The sequence below is a fragment of the Canis lupus genome, chromosome 32 (assembly GCF_048164855.1).
Source record: "Canis lupus baileyi chromosome 32, mCanLup2.hap1, whole genome shotgun sequence".
Classification (NCBI taxonomy): Eukaryota; Metazoa; Chordata; class Mammalia; order Carnivora; family Canidae; genus Canis; species Canis lupus.
The window spans coordinates 30,866,194-30,881,363 of NC_132869.1; the positions used below are offsets into that span (position 1 = coordinate 30,866,194).

The 15,170-nt window shown below is 52.5% G+C and overlaps 1 protein-coding gene across 7 annotated transcripts in view; it reads left to right on the top strand.

Moving 5' to 3' along the window:
• Positions 1–4,281, top strand: part of TLN2 (talin 2) — a 426,489-nt gene extending 422,208 nt beyond the window's left edge. For all 7 annotated transcript variants that reach the window (XM_072808970.1, XM_072808976.1, XM_072808972.1 and 4 more), the window contains one exon: positions 237–4,281. In XM_072808970.1, the coding sequence (XP_072665071.1) occupies positions 237–365 (129 nt within the window). In that variant the 3' untranslated portion in view covers positions 366–4,281. The remainder of the gene's footprint in view (positions 1–236) is intronic.
• Positions 4,282–15,170: the final 10,889 nt, after the last annotated feature.

Genomic DNA, 15,170 nt, shown 5'->3' on the forward strand with positions numbered 1-15,170 from the left:
GCTATTAAATCAGTGGCCAGAAGTCAGCTTATTTTCTTGGGTCAACTGGGTCATTGGTCTCAAAACCCAGAGTATGGCCCAAATGCTGGTCTCCAGAGCTAGGATACTTAGTCCCGGTGTATTGCTGTGATGTCCTATCGCAGAGGCACTGGGCGTTCATGAGATAAGCAGTGGAGTTGGAGAGGGTGGTTTCCTGAAAGTTTTTAGATCCATCCAACTTGTTGCTTTCCTTCTAGATCATTGCTGCCCAGGAGGAAATGTTGAAAAAAGAACGAGAACTGGAAGAAGCAAGGAAAAAACTGGCCCAGATCCGCCAGCAGCAGTATAAATTCCTACCCACTGAGCTGAGGGAGGATGAAGGCTAAGGCCAGAGCCAAGATGGCATGCCCCAGGGGATGGCTCTGCGAGAACTGGCCAAACAGTGTTCCTGAGACACTGGGCACTTACCTGGAAACTGCCCGCCTCCCCCTGGGGCCAACCCAGAGCCCTGCGTGCTCACTCACGTCTCTGTCCTGTAGGGCACCGGCTGCATGATCGTGATGTCACACGGTACAGTGTCCCACCCACAGCTCCTTCGCCACCTCCCCTCATGCCTCACCGGATCTCAGGAGAGAGGGGCGTACGTTTCGTGAACTGTTACCAAAAAAGAGAAGTCAGTATTACGTCGTTCTCAGACACTTTTGTTTTTGTTGGTCTTTCTCTAGGCCCCCCCCTCCTGGGCCTTCTGGGAAATTATAAGAGGAAAAAAATAATGGCTTGGGGAAAATCGTTGACATCCTAGATATTATCCTCCCTCTCAGGAGAAGATGGAAGCTGGAGTTGGACACGGTTAATAGAAGCCAGAAGCATAAACCAGTGTGGACTCCAGGAGGACAACTCGGGTCCTTCTGTGTCTCTAGCACTGGCTCACCCAGAGGGTAGAGAATTCCTACTCCCATTTGCACGCTTTCTTGCCTCCGTGTGTAAGCTCCTTGTACAATCTAGACCCATCTTGTATTCTGTGGCCCAAAAAAAATGAACATTTATTTTTTCCTCCATAATCCAAAGGGCAGAAGTATGGGGGACTGCCAGGGCTTGGTAAGCAGGGGTGGTAATAAAATGTGTGGGCTCCTTACTCTGCAGAGCTGTTTCAGTTCATACAAATTCACCCACACAAACCCACATCCTCCAGGTGACCCTTTGCACAACATCCCCCTCCTAAGCATTCGAGGTGGGGACTCAGCTAGAATAAAGCAATTCCCTGGTGTCTCCACCTTCCTGGTCCTACATTGGCTCCTCTGCTCTCAAAATGGTTAGCTTTCAGGATCGCAAGGCATCTGTTTCAAAATCTGTCACCTGTCCTGCATCCCAAGATGGACATTTTTTTCTGTGTCTTGATACTCTCAAAATCTAGATGCACCCTACAATCAATGTGAATCTTTAACAAGATAGTTTTGCTGACTCTTGTGTCTTATGAGTAAAGGCACGTGGTGTTTCCAGAGTCTGTCTTCTGGATGCCACACTTCCTAGATTTAATTTTTCCTTTCAGAGCCCCTCCCCCATTTTTAAGGGCATGGTAAGACCTTGAATTTACCTTTAATCTGAGCCTTTAATCAAGACAGTACATGAAGGATGAATGACTGGTGGAATAGGTCCTAATGCCAGGTAGCCAGTGATTTGGAAAGAATTCATGAGGGGAAGACAGTGGTAATGGAGGTACATGGGTTTTGAAGACAGCCATCCTCCTGCTCTGCAGTGACGTGGTGTCACATCTCCTTTCTCATCCACAGAATGGCTTCAGGATTCCACCCAGGGTAAAAGTGGATGCTTTGGTCCTCAAAAGGCACCACTTCTTTTAGGCCTCGCCCCATGGTGCTGCTTCGGGAGACTCTAGCCCATGTTGTAGTTTTAAAATCTCATTAAACTTAGGACAGCACCCCATATTTATGAGAGACTTGTAAGTGCTACACATAGAGATGTTTTTCCAGATAAACAGGCAGTTAGAGAAGATATAGTGCAAATAAAAAGCAAGTGGGAAGAGTATGTAGGGGATAGGGGTGGGGGAGGTGGAGGCACCAACTCTGAAGAGGAGGGAGCCACAGAGCCCTGGTCTCTCGGAAATGCCGGCACACTCTCGGCTCTCCCCGAGGGTAGCTAGTACAACCCTTCATACCTGCCCTGGGATAAAAACTGAGGGCTCCATGGATGGACGGGCACAGGGTGCCTTCTGAGGCTGTTAATCAGACCTGAAGGCTCAGAGTCAAGGTGTGCTAATGGCCTCATGTAGCAGCACCTGGGGAGCCCCTCTTCCCTGTGGCCCACCCTCACTATATTCTCTTCCAGACTATGAGGTTGCTTCTCCCCTTGCCCATGTCCCCTGTCCCATCCTGGCATCCCGGGAGCCGGGCAGGTTTGGGCAATGAGTTCTCTCTCCCTGCCTCGGAGTGGTTGAAAACTTCTACCGCACTTGACACAGCAAAACCTACCAAGACAGGCCAGAGGAGAGGCCTGTCCTTGATGACTTGAGAGAGCAGGCATGGAACAAAGTTTATTTTTGTAGGACCTATGTACATATGCTCCTGTCTCGAGTGTTCTGCTGCTAGGAGCTGGGGGAAGTCGGTTCCCAGTTCTCACTGGGCATGAGGCTGGTGTTTCCTCTATTCCTTTCCTTGTCCACACTGCATACGTGTATGTGAATGGCCTCGTGGCTGCCTTGGTCTTTTCTCATGTCATAAATTGATTGAGAACTGTGCTTTGAGTGTTATTTAATAGGCACGTGACCCCAGATGGCATCAAGGGGGCTGCTGGCTCTTCTTCAAAGGGAGATCATGCAGATAGGAGTTGCATTTGGGGTGTGAGCTTTCACTCAGGAGCGTCTAACGAGGAGATGGTTTCAAGGTAAAAATGATGCCAGGCCTGGAGCATAGTAACGTTTCTCTCCATGTGAAGGGAAAGCAGGTGTGGGCTGCCTGAGGGGAACCATCACTGGGCTTCAAAGCCTTCAGCTGATCTTCGTGCTTAGAAGCTTCTCTCTTGGAAGGTCAAGAAAGGAACCTGAACTGACTTCAGAACCGCTCTCAGTGATGTGGGAGCCTCGGTTTTGCTTGGTGCTGCCCTTTAAAGAGCTTTGGGTAAGGATGCTTAAAGCCACACTCAGTTAAGGACCAGCCCTTATTCAAACTCTGCCGGTGTCCCAGCAGGTGTGGCGATGGTGGTTGGCGTGAGCGGTGTCCTGAGTCCTGGGCAGCTGTGTAGTCGGGTGTCAGGGGCCCTCAGGCCACCTGCAGAGGAGCCACATGGCCTTGAGGGAGGAGCCACCTGAACCACAACAAATGCTTTATCACAGCAAACTCTTTGGGCTCCTCAGGGATCTCCCAGTGTGCTGCTTGGGTGTTTCATCGGTCTGTGAGTTTCTAGTAACCAAAGCCCGTTCCTAACTTATCAATGTGTTAATACCAAAATTCACCACCCCCCAAGAGAGTGAACCCCACCACCAAAGTGATCCCTGGGCAGGGCAATGGTGGTGAGCCGGCTGTGGTCTCCACTCCTGGGGGACTAGACTAGGGGTTCTCCTCAACAGTGAGCCCTACAACTCCCCCAGCTCTGAGGTTCTGGACTGTGGCAGGGCCTCTGGGGGTTCTGGCCTTGAGACCCCAGCACAGACTATGAGCACGTTCAGCTCTCAGATTCCTGGAGGAAGTGTCCCCTCTGCTGACCAAGGGAGTAGCCACCTCTGAGACTCTTCGGGGTACCAGGGAGCTGAGGGTAAACACATCCTTCAAGCTAAGAGGCAGTAGCATTCAGAAACCCAGAGATCCTGACAGCTGTGCCAGGGGCTCAGTTCCAACTCCCCAAGGTCTCTTCAGGGTGGTGGCCTCAGGGGGAAGGTGTCTTTCACCCACAGGGCCCCCCAAGTATGACATTTAAAAGTCCCTGAGACTACAGCTCCATCTTTCTGAGCATCTTCTTGGTATGTTTATGGTCATTGGGAACGGGCATGTGACAGAGCTTCTGTTGACTCATTTAAAAAAACGTGATGAAGAGACATTTCTGTAAAAGAGTTTGGGCCGTGGCCTTCCAGCACCCCCGTAAGCCACCAGTGTCTCAGTCACCCGGTCAGCGTTGGCATCTCCTGGGTCCACAGAGCACGAGGCTGGGTTTCCCTCGGCCACCTTCTCACCTGGCTACAAAATGTAGAAGCAAACAGGAAAGTTAAGCTCTGCCCCATGTCATAATGTCTTTATTGATCTGATCGCATAAATTATTTTTTTTTAATTCACCAGAAATAAACTTTTAAAGGAATGAACCTGTGTGAAAGTCTCATGGTAGTGGGAGGAAGGCAGGGAGGGGGAGGGGGCAGCAGAATGTGTTTTTGTCACGGGAAAGAAATCCCACCTTGAGCTTAACCTGACTGGTGCCAGAGGAAGTGTGTGCGGGCGCACGTGACCGAGGTGAGGCCGCGAGGACCGCTGTATTCCTTATAGCTTTGCTGACTCCAGAGAAAATTCAGAGAAATAGGCCATAAGTAGGAAGAAAGGCTTCCATGGCACGGAGAGGAGAGCGGCCAGGAGCACAGCACGGCAGTCCCTGTGTCAGGCTGGAGCTCTTGGAATTGTCATCAGGAGTTTGGGGCTTGTTGACCATGGGCATTACCTAGCTGGAAGGTCGCACAGCTAAGCACAGGGTTCGTATGCTGCTCTCGGGCCCTGTCGGGGCCTGACCCCACCTCTGACAGCCAAGGCAGAAATGCAACCTGCAGGGATTACACTTTCTCCTTCCTGTAGGGAGGGGGTGCAGATTGGCCAAGCATCCTGGTTTGGGGAAGCCAGGCTCAGAAAACTGCAAGCCATTTCTCATCTGCAAGAGGGCGATGTCAAAGAATCACCATGGCGACGGAGAGTGTCACCGGTGTGTGTCACAACTAAGGATTATTTTCTCTTAAAATGGTGATGTAGGATCTCAAAGCAAATTAGTGATTTTTTTTTTCTCTCTCGACAAAAATGGGAGTGGGACTGCTTCCTGCCAACGTGAAGGTGGGAAGGCTGAGGTGCAGTCTAGGAGGGAGGGGAGTGAGCGTTCATTCGTGGGGGCCCCCTGGGCCTGCAGGGGCTGAGCGCGCAGCTTCCTCAAGGGCCACAGGGAAGGTGGCATGGCCATTTTGCAGAGGGGCAAACCAGGCTACAGCAAGGCATGGAAGGGGCAGGTGAGGGACTGGAAGCGGTCCCTGGGATTTCATGTCCTCTGTGCAGCTAAATCAGATGGACCCACAAAGAACCGAGTACCCACCACCTGCCTTGTGCAGGACACTGGGGACTTTGGAGAAGGTCGCAAACACTTGAGCCAGGGCCCTGAGCAAAGAGGGCAGAGCCCTGACACTGGAACAAGCCCTCGTCAAGAGGGGATTTGGCCCAACTCCTAACAGCCAGGAGTACAGGAGTGTTTCGGGCAGAGAAGACACGGGAGTTAGCATGTCAGCCCAAGGGGCCACCCCATGCAGAGGCCTGGCTTATGAAGCGTGGATTGCTTAGGGGAACGGAGGAAGGCAGTGTGGTCAGGGCTTGGGGCGTGTGGCACAGAGAGGAAGGCGGCCCGGAGTGTGCCCAGGGGGCCCTGTGTCAGGCTGGAGCCCTTAGAATTGTCATCAGATGGGGGCACCTGGGTGACGGGTTGCACGCCTGTCTTTGGCCCAGGCATGATCCCAGGGTCCCGGCATCGAGTCCAACGTTGGGCTCCCTGCATGGAGCCTGCTTCTCCCTCTGCCTGTGTCTCTGCCTCTCTCTCTGTGTCTCTCATGAATAAATAAGTAAAATCTTAAAAAAGAATTGTCATCAGATGGGTCGCTCTGCAGGAAGATGAGAAGAGAGTTTCTGACCCCCGAGAACGCATGATCAAAGTGGGGAGTGCGCTCACGGAAGTCGGCACCTCAGGAGCGAATCCGGGCCCTGCCTTCTGTGCCAGAAAAGCTTGGAGCAGGGAGAGGATGGGAGCCAGCTGCTCCAGCGGGAGGTCGTGCAGCAGGAGGGACCGCCCCTGGGAGGCAGCGCCGGGAGCGGTGTCCCCCCTCTACCTAGCTGATGCCTGTTAGACACTTGCCCCCTGCCGGGACCGGACCTTTACTACCCCGTGGAATCCCCACCACATCCGTGTAAAGCATGACACATAAAGCACTCTTTTATCTTGCAGATGACAAGGCCGAGGCACAGAGAGGTTAGGTGGCGTGGCCACGGCCACACAGCTAGCCAGAGCCGGGCTCTCCCAGCCGCCGTGGCAGTGGTGGATCGTGCAGCTAGAGAGGGGCCGAGTGGAGACGCCAACTCCAGTTTGCATCCAGAGCTCCTGGTTTGTTTTTTGTTTTTGTTTTTGTTTTTTTAAGATTTTATTTATTTATTCATGAGAGACCCAGAGAGAGAGAGAGAGAGGCAGAGACACAGGAGGAGGGAGAAGCAGGCTCCATGCCAGGAGCCCGATGTGGGACTCGATCCCGGGTCTCCAGGATCGCGCCCTGGGCCAAAGGCAGGCGCCAAACCGCTGAGCCACCCAGGGATCCCCCTCAGAGCTCCTGTTTTTAACCAGCTGCACGGAGAACCTGCCCGCGTGGCAGAGGGGACAGACGTTAGGCGGGCAGAGGCAGGGAGGGCCTGGACCTGCCGGAGGGGCTGCAGGGCGGGGGCAAGGGGGGGGTGAGCGCCGGGTGCGACGGGGCAGCCCGGGCCACCGACCAAGCGCCCCAGGGCGCCTCCTCCACTGCCAGGTTCCCGAGAACCGCCTTGGCCTTGTTTCCACCTGGTGCCTCCAAACTCCTGGTCGGGGTCCTTTTCCCTGAACCCCCAGCCCCGCAGTCTAACCCCCCAGTGTGGAGAGGGACTCCCCCGCGGGCCTCTCTGGGCTCTGGGGTCTGATCCCCTTTAGCCCAGAAGCGCACGTCCAAGGCGGTCTCTGTGCTCCCGGGAGGGCGAGCGGCGGGCCTCGGGGCAGCCGGGGCAGCAGGCTCCCCTGTGGGTTCCGGGCACCCCACTAGTGCAGGGCGTGCGGGGCAGCAGGAAGAGGCGGAGGGCTCCGGCCTCGCAAGGTGGGCAGTGTCCTGGACGGGGTGCAGGCCCCGGGGCTAGGGAGGCCTGGGGGGCGCGGGCCTGAGAGGGCAGGGCCCCTGGGGCCGAGGGGGCGGGTGGGAAGCCGTCGGCCTAAGCACGCAGGAAGGGAGAGGGGTGGGCAGGGGGCCTCGAGGACGGCTGACACCGGGGGTAAGTCGAGGCGGGGCCTCCGGGGCCACTGACCGTTCCAGGGGTTCCAGGGAGGCAGGCCCTTTGCACACCCTCGGCCCTGGCTTGGTAGGCGTCCTGGCCGGTTTTGGCCGCAGGGGGCAGTGTGGCTCCATGGGACACTAATAGGGCCGCCTTCTCCCTGCGCAGGAAAAGGGGCCTTTCCCAGGCACAGACATCTAAGCACCGAGAGTGCCTTAAGCAGTGTCTAGGAGGTGTCCTGAGGGCCGGTAAGGTCCTCTCCGAAGGACCCTATGATATGTGATGTTGCCAGAATTTTTCTGGCCTTAAACGAAGCCCTTTCTGTGTTCCAGGATACCGTGAGGACACGGGTTCCAAGCAGGGAGGCTGGGGAAGCCCTGCTCCAAAGTCCCATTGGGATGACCACCTCCCTAACCCCCTTCGCACGCATGGCACACCCTGGGTACTGTTACCAGGGAACATTTGTGCAGAAGCCTCATCTAGGTCACAGGGATCACATCTTGTCACATGGATCTGCCCCAGCTGTGGACATATGAGATATGTCATAAAGACTGATGCGCCGGGCGTAAACTTGAGACCATGTAGTTGGCACCAGCGTTTATGACCTGGGGATCAGCTCTTTTGGACTCTGGCTGATTTGAACTTAAATAGGATCAAAAAAAAAAAAAAGAGGGGGATTTGTTCCCAAACAGTTCCTACAGCCCCCAGCAGCCCCCCTCCTTCCCCACTGCTTCCCATGGCCCTGCCATGCCACAGGGCAACACTAGTGCTCACTCAGCGTCTCTGCAAATCGCTTTCCTAGGATTCCCTTCCTCACCGAGCAACACGGAAACAACTTGATCCCAAATATCCTGAAACCTCCTGGTAACACTCACCATTGTTCAGCAAAATCCAGAAGATGTGCTCCGGCCAGAAGGGGGTTGTTAATGAAACACTGAAAGGACCTCAGATGCTGTGAGCTGATCCCTACAAAATGAGGCCCGGGGCCCAAATCCCAGTGGAATGCAGAGGCCATCTGGAAGAAAAGGGAAAGGCTGGGGGACATGAGAGGCAGGTCCTTAAATAAACCAGAGTTTCCTCCGGCAGCTCCATCACCTCAAAGGGGCACCTGAAATCCAACTCCCAACCTTTCCTTCCCTTGTCTTGCCTCAGAAGGCAGCACGGTGAAGTGAAAAGAGCATCCACTCTGGACTTCAGATAGACCTGGTTGTGAGCAAGTCCTTTCCCCTCCAAACCCGTGGAGATGGACAGTGGACATTACACTGCACACCCCATTCCTCTATGGAGCTGCGGCAGCATCTGGGGGCAGTTGAGGGGGTGTAGGAACTGCTGGGTGTAGGAACCTAGTCAAGGTTGGGCCCAGCTGGTCTAAGGACACCATTCCCCTGATTGGCAATTGGCGTAGAACCTGGTCTGGCCAAGAAGCTGGGAGGAAATGTCTGCTGAAGGCGTCAGCCTCCCCCTGCCACATCAGTTGTGAAGAAAGAAGCTGCTTCTGACCACAGCAGAGCCAGCCTCAGGATGGAGCCCATCCCAAGCATGGACAGAGCCAGAAGAATCCGCGTCTTTGGTGACACTGTGGGTCGGCTTGTCTAACCCTAATTCTTCCAGAATTCCCAGTCCCTACCCAGTGCAATCCTGCCGCGTCTAAACCAGCAGAGTTGGACTTTGCTGCCAACGCACTGTCACTGGTCCCAGGCCGCAGTCGTATCCAAAAAGGCCCACAAGCATCTGGCCACACATTAGGCGCCCGGCAAAATCTTGCTTCCCCTTTCCCTCACATCTACATGAAAGAAACCCCCTTTCAGGAATTAATTCAAGTGCTCCCTTGAGCCTTGTGGGCCTAACAGGGTGCCAGGCTCATAGTAGGTCTTCGGTAAGTTTTTGGATGACTCTTACCCCCCCTCCAGAGTATGATGTCCGCAATGCCTGGATTTGGGTTTCTGGCTTGCTGGATGGGGGTGGAAATGGTAACAGACAAATTTGTTGCAGAGGTCCGAGTCCTGTCTCCAGACTCTGAGAGAAGCAACTGGAACACAGGCCTCCCCCCACCCCACCCCTGCCCCCAGGTCCCTCTCTCGCACTTCCTACACCCCCAGTCTCCATCCCTGTGCTCTCAGATAGACATCTGCCCTTGGTAAGCTCCGGAGTCTGGCCAATCACCTACAAAGCAAACCATCTGAGGAATGTCTGGTATGCAGGGTATGCAGTTTGGTGTAGGTTTGTTTTTTCTGTTCATCACTTGGCAAGGAAATCCTTCACTATTTTGTCTGGAAGCATTAGCATGGAGGACCCAGGGAGCTGGAGGTAGGGGGAAGCAGCAGGACAGTCCTCCCTCTCTGTCTGCTTCTAGGACTGCATCCTTAACCTGCTTCCCTCTACCCCCTAACTCTCCCCCGCCCTCCCCCACCCCCCAGGCGCCCCCATAGAAGACAAAGTAAAACAGAAGTAGGGGTGGCAGCAGGGGAAGACCTTTCCCTCGGGAGGAGAATAACCAGCAGCTACAGGGGAGGACGGCGCAGGCAGGAGGCTGAGCCATTGCAGGACACAGAGCAGTGTCCTTCACCTTCAGTGTCTGGCTCCTTAGCTTTGTACAGGGGACCAAAGCTGGGCTGGGAGTCATGAGACCAGGTTCGAGTTCTGGCTGGGCAACCTTGGGCACATTTCTTGACTTCATGGAATGTCTTTATTTTCATCAGTGAATGGGCAGGCCACCTTCCGCCACGACTCCAACTGGGTCTGGATAGCGGACGTCCCTGATGTTTGACAGCTAGCAACATTTTTGAGTATTAATTATATACGAAGAGCTCTTCTAGGTACTTTATAAGCATAATCCTTTCCTTCGTCAGACCTAACACTCACCAAGTACTTACAATGTGCCGGTCACAGTTGTAAGAACTTTGTGTTGCCTCATTTAGTCCTCACTACAAACCTACAAGATAGATACCCCATTTTATAGATAGTATTTGTCTTTTTTGTGCCTCAATTTCCCTTTCTCCAAGCTCACACAGCTAAAGAAGAGCACATCCAAGTGAACCCAGGTTGCCTGGCTCAGAAATGTATCGTCAAACACTGTGCTCTATTGTTATTCATGACTCCTTTTTCATTAAAAAAAAAAATATATATATATATATGGATAAAAAAATATGGATAAAAAAACATGGATATATTTTATGGATAACAAAAATGAGAGTGAGAGAATCATACAATTTGTCCACAGGCTTTACATGGTAGAGCCAAGAGCCAAATCTCGATGTGTCGTTCAAAGCTTTTCCAGTTTTTCCACCACCATGGACTACCTCCCACTAGACACACTCAAAATTCTTCAGACTCCCAGGGAGATTTCTGCAGCTGTGGGTTTGATCTTGGAAGTCCCATTTGTAACCGTGATGAGAGTGTCCTAATATGATTTGCAACAAAGTCAAAAACGTGACTCCTATAAACATGTGGCCAATGTGAGTCAAAGATTTATTTCACTTATTAATGAAGGGATCAGTAGAATGGCAAAATTCATTCAAAAGTTATAGAAAACCACGAAGCATCCCTGAAAGAATGCTGGAATAAGATTGCCAAACTGCCTACGAGATTGATTACCTGAAAGGCAATCAAAAGCTGGCCTCTGAGTTATAATCTATTGCGCCAGACAAAATCATGGCACCTAAGACAAGAATCACGTGCATGACTATTGGTCTCCTACAATCTCACATAATAAAATGGCCCAAATGCTAGTAAATAGGTCAAAATAAAGGAATATATCACCAGAGAAGGAGATAAGCTCCAAATGGCTCTGTTAGATTATCCCCCAGTCATTCTTTTGCCCAACTCCAAGTTTTGGATACTTCGTCTAAACACAGGGCAGTGAGATGATGACCACCCAGAGCTGTTGTAACATGATGTTGTAAAGCACGGTATTTAGGATTAGGAGACCCCTGGGTTCAAGGGGTGCCCCACCATTCTGCGTGCCTGTGCAAACCTCTATACCCTGAGCCATAGTTTCATCATCATCTGTAAAGATTTTTTTTTTTTAAATTAGGATAACGATACTCTCTCTTCAACCTCACAGAATTTTGGGGAGGATCACATAAGAGTGACTATAGCATGACTGGGTCAGTTATTGTTCCGGCCTCTGATTTAAAGGGAGCCACTGGCCACCACTGGAGGTCCCTGATGGAGAACCTCTAATGTGGCAGGATACATTGCCAAGGGCCTAGCCCTCCGTGATGCGCCGGCAAACACAGGTGCACCCAATGAGCGTGTGGCACCTGCAGACTGAGCCAGCAAAACCAGTATTGCGGAAGGCTCTGGAGACCTGAGTCACGTTAAGGAGTCAGAGCTGCTGCAAGGGCGCTTTTGACAATGAGGCTTTGGAGAGAGACCCAATGATCCTGAATCACTTCACCGACCGTTCCAGAGTGAGCTCAGAAGCAGACATATGTCACAGTCTTAACCAGGGCTTGGCAAACTCTCCCCCCAGATGGTAGATATTGTAGGCTTGGCAGGCCACAACAGCCTCTGTTGTTGTATATTCTTTGTTTTCATTTTTATTTTTGTTTTTCACAACCTTTTTTTTTTTCTCCCTTTTTTATAACCTTTTTAAGATGTAGAAGCTATTCTTGGTTTCCCGGCTGTACTAAAATAAGCAGCGGCCTGAATCTGGCCCACGGGCCAGGGATTGCCAACCCAGATGTTAGTGGCTTTGGAGTGGCGAGAACTGCCCCTGAATCCTACTCTCTTCATTTTCCAGCTGTGCGAGTTGGGGCAAGCAGCCTCGCCCCTCTGAGCCTCAGTGTCCTCGGTGATGAAATTCTTTCACAAAATTACCTGCTGCTCCTCAACTCCCTTCACGAGCACAAAAGAGTGTCCTTGAGGCTGAAACAAAATGAAGAGGCCCTGGTACGTGAAAGGCACGCAGCATAAGGCACAGCTATTGCTTGAACCCTAAGGTAGCCAGGGGGGCCCCGGGCACGAGCCAGGAGAGCCATCCACGCTCCATGACCACAGAACTTCCATGACAGTGGCCTGGCTTCGGGCAGGGCCATGTGACAACACTCCGAGGACTTGTATTCAGTGTGTCCACATGGGTCCCAAGGACCCATATTTGTTGAAGGCCTTGTCTGTGGGTCTGACCTGCAGCCAAGGCTGAGCAGCCCCCAGAGCAGCGTCCCAGTCCTGGGGGTCTGAGAACCTGCCCGTGTCCTGGCGCCCAGGGAGCCTGGCGCCCTTCAACGCAAAGCCAACTCCCCAGTCCGCTAAGGGCGAACTCGTGCCCGAGGCCCCAGCTCGGAAGACTGCTCCACATCAAAACCAGTAACAAGGGAACCCTGGGTGGCGCAGCGGTTTAGCGCCTGCCTTTGGCCCAGGGCGCGATCCTGGAGACCCAGGATCGAATCCCACATCGGGCTCCCGGTGCATGGAGCCTGCTTCTCCCTCTGCCTGTGTCTCTGCCTCTCTCTCTCTCTCTCTCTCTCTCTCTCTCTGTGACTATCATAAATAAATAAAAATTAAAAAAAAAAAAAAAAAAAAAAAAAACCAGTAACAAGGGTTTCTCCGGGAGCCCAGGAAAGGGAACCTGCATGGTGGCCGGTCTGCTGTGACTGTCACAGGAAAGGAACCTGGCATTTCGGAGCAAGGCCTGATGCGGGCCCGTCGTCTGCCGTGTGCCCTAGCGCCTGCCCCTTTCACGGAGCCGGAGCCCGAGGCCCTGGAGGTCCCGCTGGCCCAGGCCACAGGCTTCAGCAGCAGTTTTGATAGAGAGAGAAGTGCCGTAGCCTCCGAAGAGGCTGGTTTCTCCCGCTGTTACCCTCCTGTGCTCCTACCAACACTCCCTTTATGGTATTTTCCTGTGGCCATAAGATCAGAACCATGTGGGGCGCCCGGGGGGCTCAGCCGTTGAGCATCCACCTTCGACTCAGGTCACGATCCTGGGGTCCTGGGATCGAGGCCCACATGGGGTTCCCCACGGGGAGCCCACTTCTCCCTCCGCCTGTGTCTCTGCCTCTCTCTGTGTCTCTCATGAATAAATAAAGACAATCTTTAAAAAGTAAAAAAAAAAGTGACCAGAACCGTGGAACATTTAGGCTAAAAGTTCCAAGGGGATTTTTTTTGTTTTTACTCTCAAAGGCTGATGATTCACTCTTATTAAGAAATAAATTCCTCCTCCCACCACGGAGATTCAGATTTGCGGCAATTCTGAGCTAGAGACATCCAGCTTGTCACTAATTCTCTGCTATATCCCCAATTTGTTCCTGAAAAGACTGGATTTTTAAAAAATCATTATATGATTTAACATCATTTAAAGGGAATTTCTGTGTGTGTGGTAGGTTTTTTGGTTGGTTTGGATTTTTTTGTAAACAGGAGAATTCCTCTGCAAAGAGAATAATGTGGTTTGCAAATTTGAATTTTGACGTATTTGGTTTTCTTAATTATGTCAGTAACTTCAGCTACTGTTTCTTTAGTGACAGTTCCTGAGTTCCCACAGATGGGGAGTTTGTTCTGTGTGAAAAAGGACTCTTTAGTACCTAGAATGAAAGCAGAAAATCGGGACGCCCGGGTGGCTCAGCGGTTGGGTGCCTGCCTTCAGCCCAGGGTGTGATCCTGGAGACCTGGGATCCAGTCCCACGTCGGGCTCCCTGCATGGAGCCTGCTTCTCCCTCTGCCTGTGTCTCTGCCTCTCTCTCTCTCAGTCTGAGTCTCTCATGAATAAATAAATAAATCTTTAAAAAAAGAAAACAGAAAATCTTCACTGCTGGCCAGCCACTCTTAGACCAGATCACATATGCTTTCTCATTTGCTACTCTCAAAAAATCTGCAACGTACTGTCCCCATTTTGTAGATAAAGAGCCTGAGGTGCAAGCAAAGTGGTAGAAATGGCCCAGTTTTGTCTGACTCCAGGGTAAGTGCACTTTCCAACTCAAAAAGCATGAGATTTTTTTCATCATTAAAAAAAAACCAAGACAGAAGAACTCCATCCTCCACCCCTGCATTCCCTCACCCCAAATGCCTTCCGTAAATCCAAATTCTAGGTTGACATGAGAGCAGTTTACGTTAACCCTGTACTCCTCTTGTGCTTTGAGAGAAAGAGCTGGGTTGAGCGCACAGAGAACACCAGTGTGGCTGGCTTCCCCCGAGTCGGTCAGGTCCTTACCAAGCCACAAGAAGGAGCGGGTGTGGTTCAGATGCGTCCAGACTTCACCCCGAGCCCTGGCACTGTCTCTGCCGGACGAGTCTCTTGCTCTGCTACCCGCACTGCCCAGCGACCAGGAGGGGCAGAGCTGTCCTTGCCTGTAAGAGCCCCCTCGTAACCATGATGTCCTGACCGATGGATGCCCTCCCAAGCCACCCCGCTTCGCCCTCCCCACCAGGCACGCCCTGCACATCTGGAAGGACATTTTTAAATTTTTTTTTTAAGATTTTATTTATTGATGAGAGAGAGAGGGGGAGAGAGAGAGAGAGAGAGAGAGAGGCAGAGACACAGGAGGAGGGAGAAGCAGGCTCCATGCAGGGAGCCCGACGTGGGACTCGATCCCGGGACCCCAGGATCACACCCTGGACTGAAGGCGGCGCTAAACTGCTGAGCCACCCAGGCTACCCCAAGGAAGGACATTTTTTAAATGAAATTTCAGATCCAGCCTCTGACTTGAACATCTGGGCAGGTCTCAGCTGAGTTTCCCTTGCTCGCCACCAAGGCAGTCCCGAGGATCGACGTGCTTCCCGCAGAGCCTTGCCGCTGCGACTGTCGTCAATACGGTCTTCGTCTGTTTCCCTGGAGCCAGTGCAGTGCTTAGTGCAGGGTAGGTGGTTGCAAAGGGGACCAAACTGGCCAGCAAGGGGGCTTCGAAGGCAGCCTGTAGCTCTGCTGCCCCGTGATTACCAGTGTCATAGCCCCGTTCCAGGCTTGCTGTTAAATGTAGTCCTGGTGGGGTACCAGAGGGCCTGATGAGCAGGCCATGG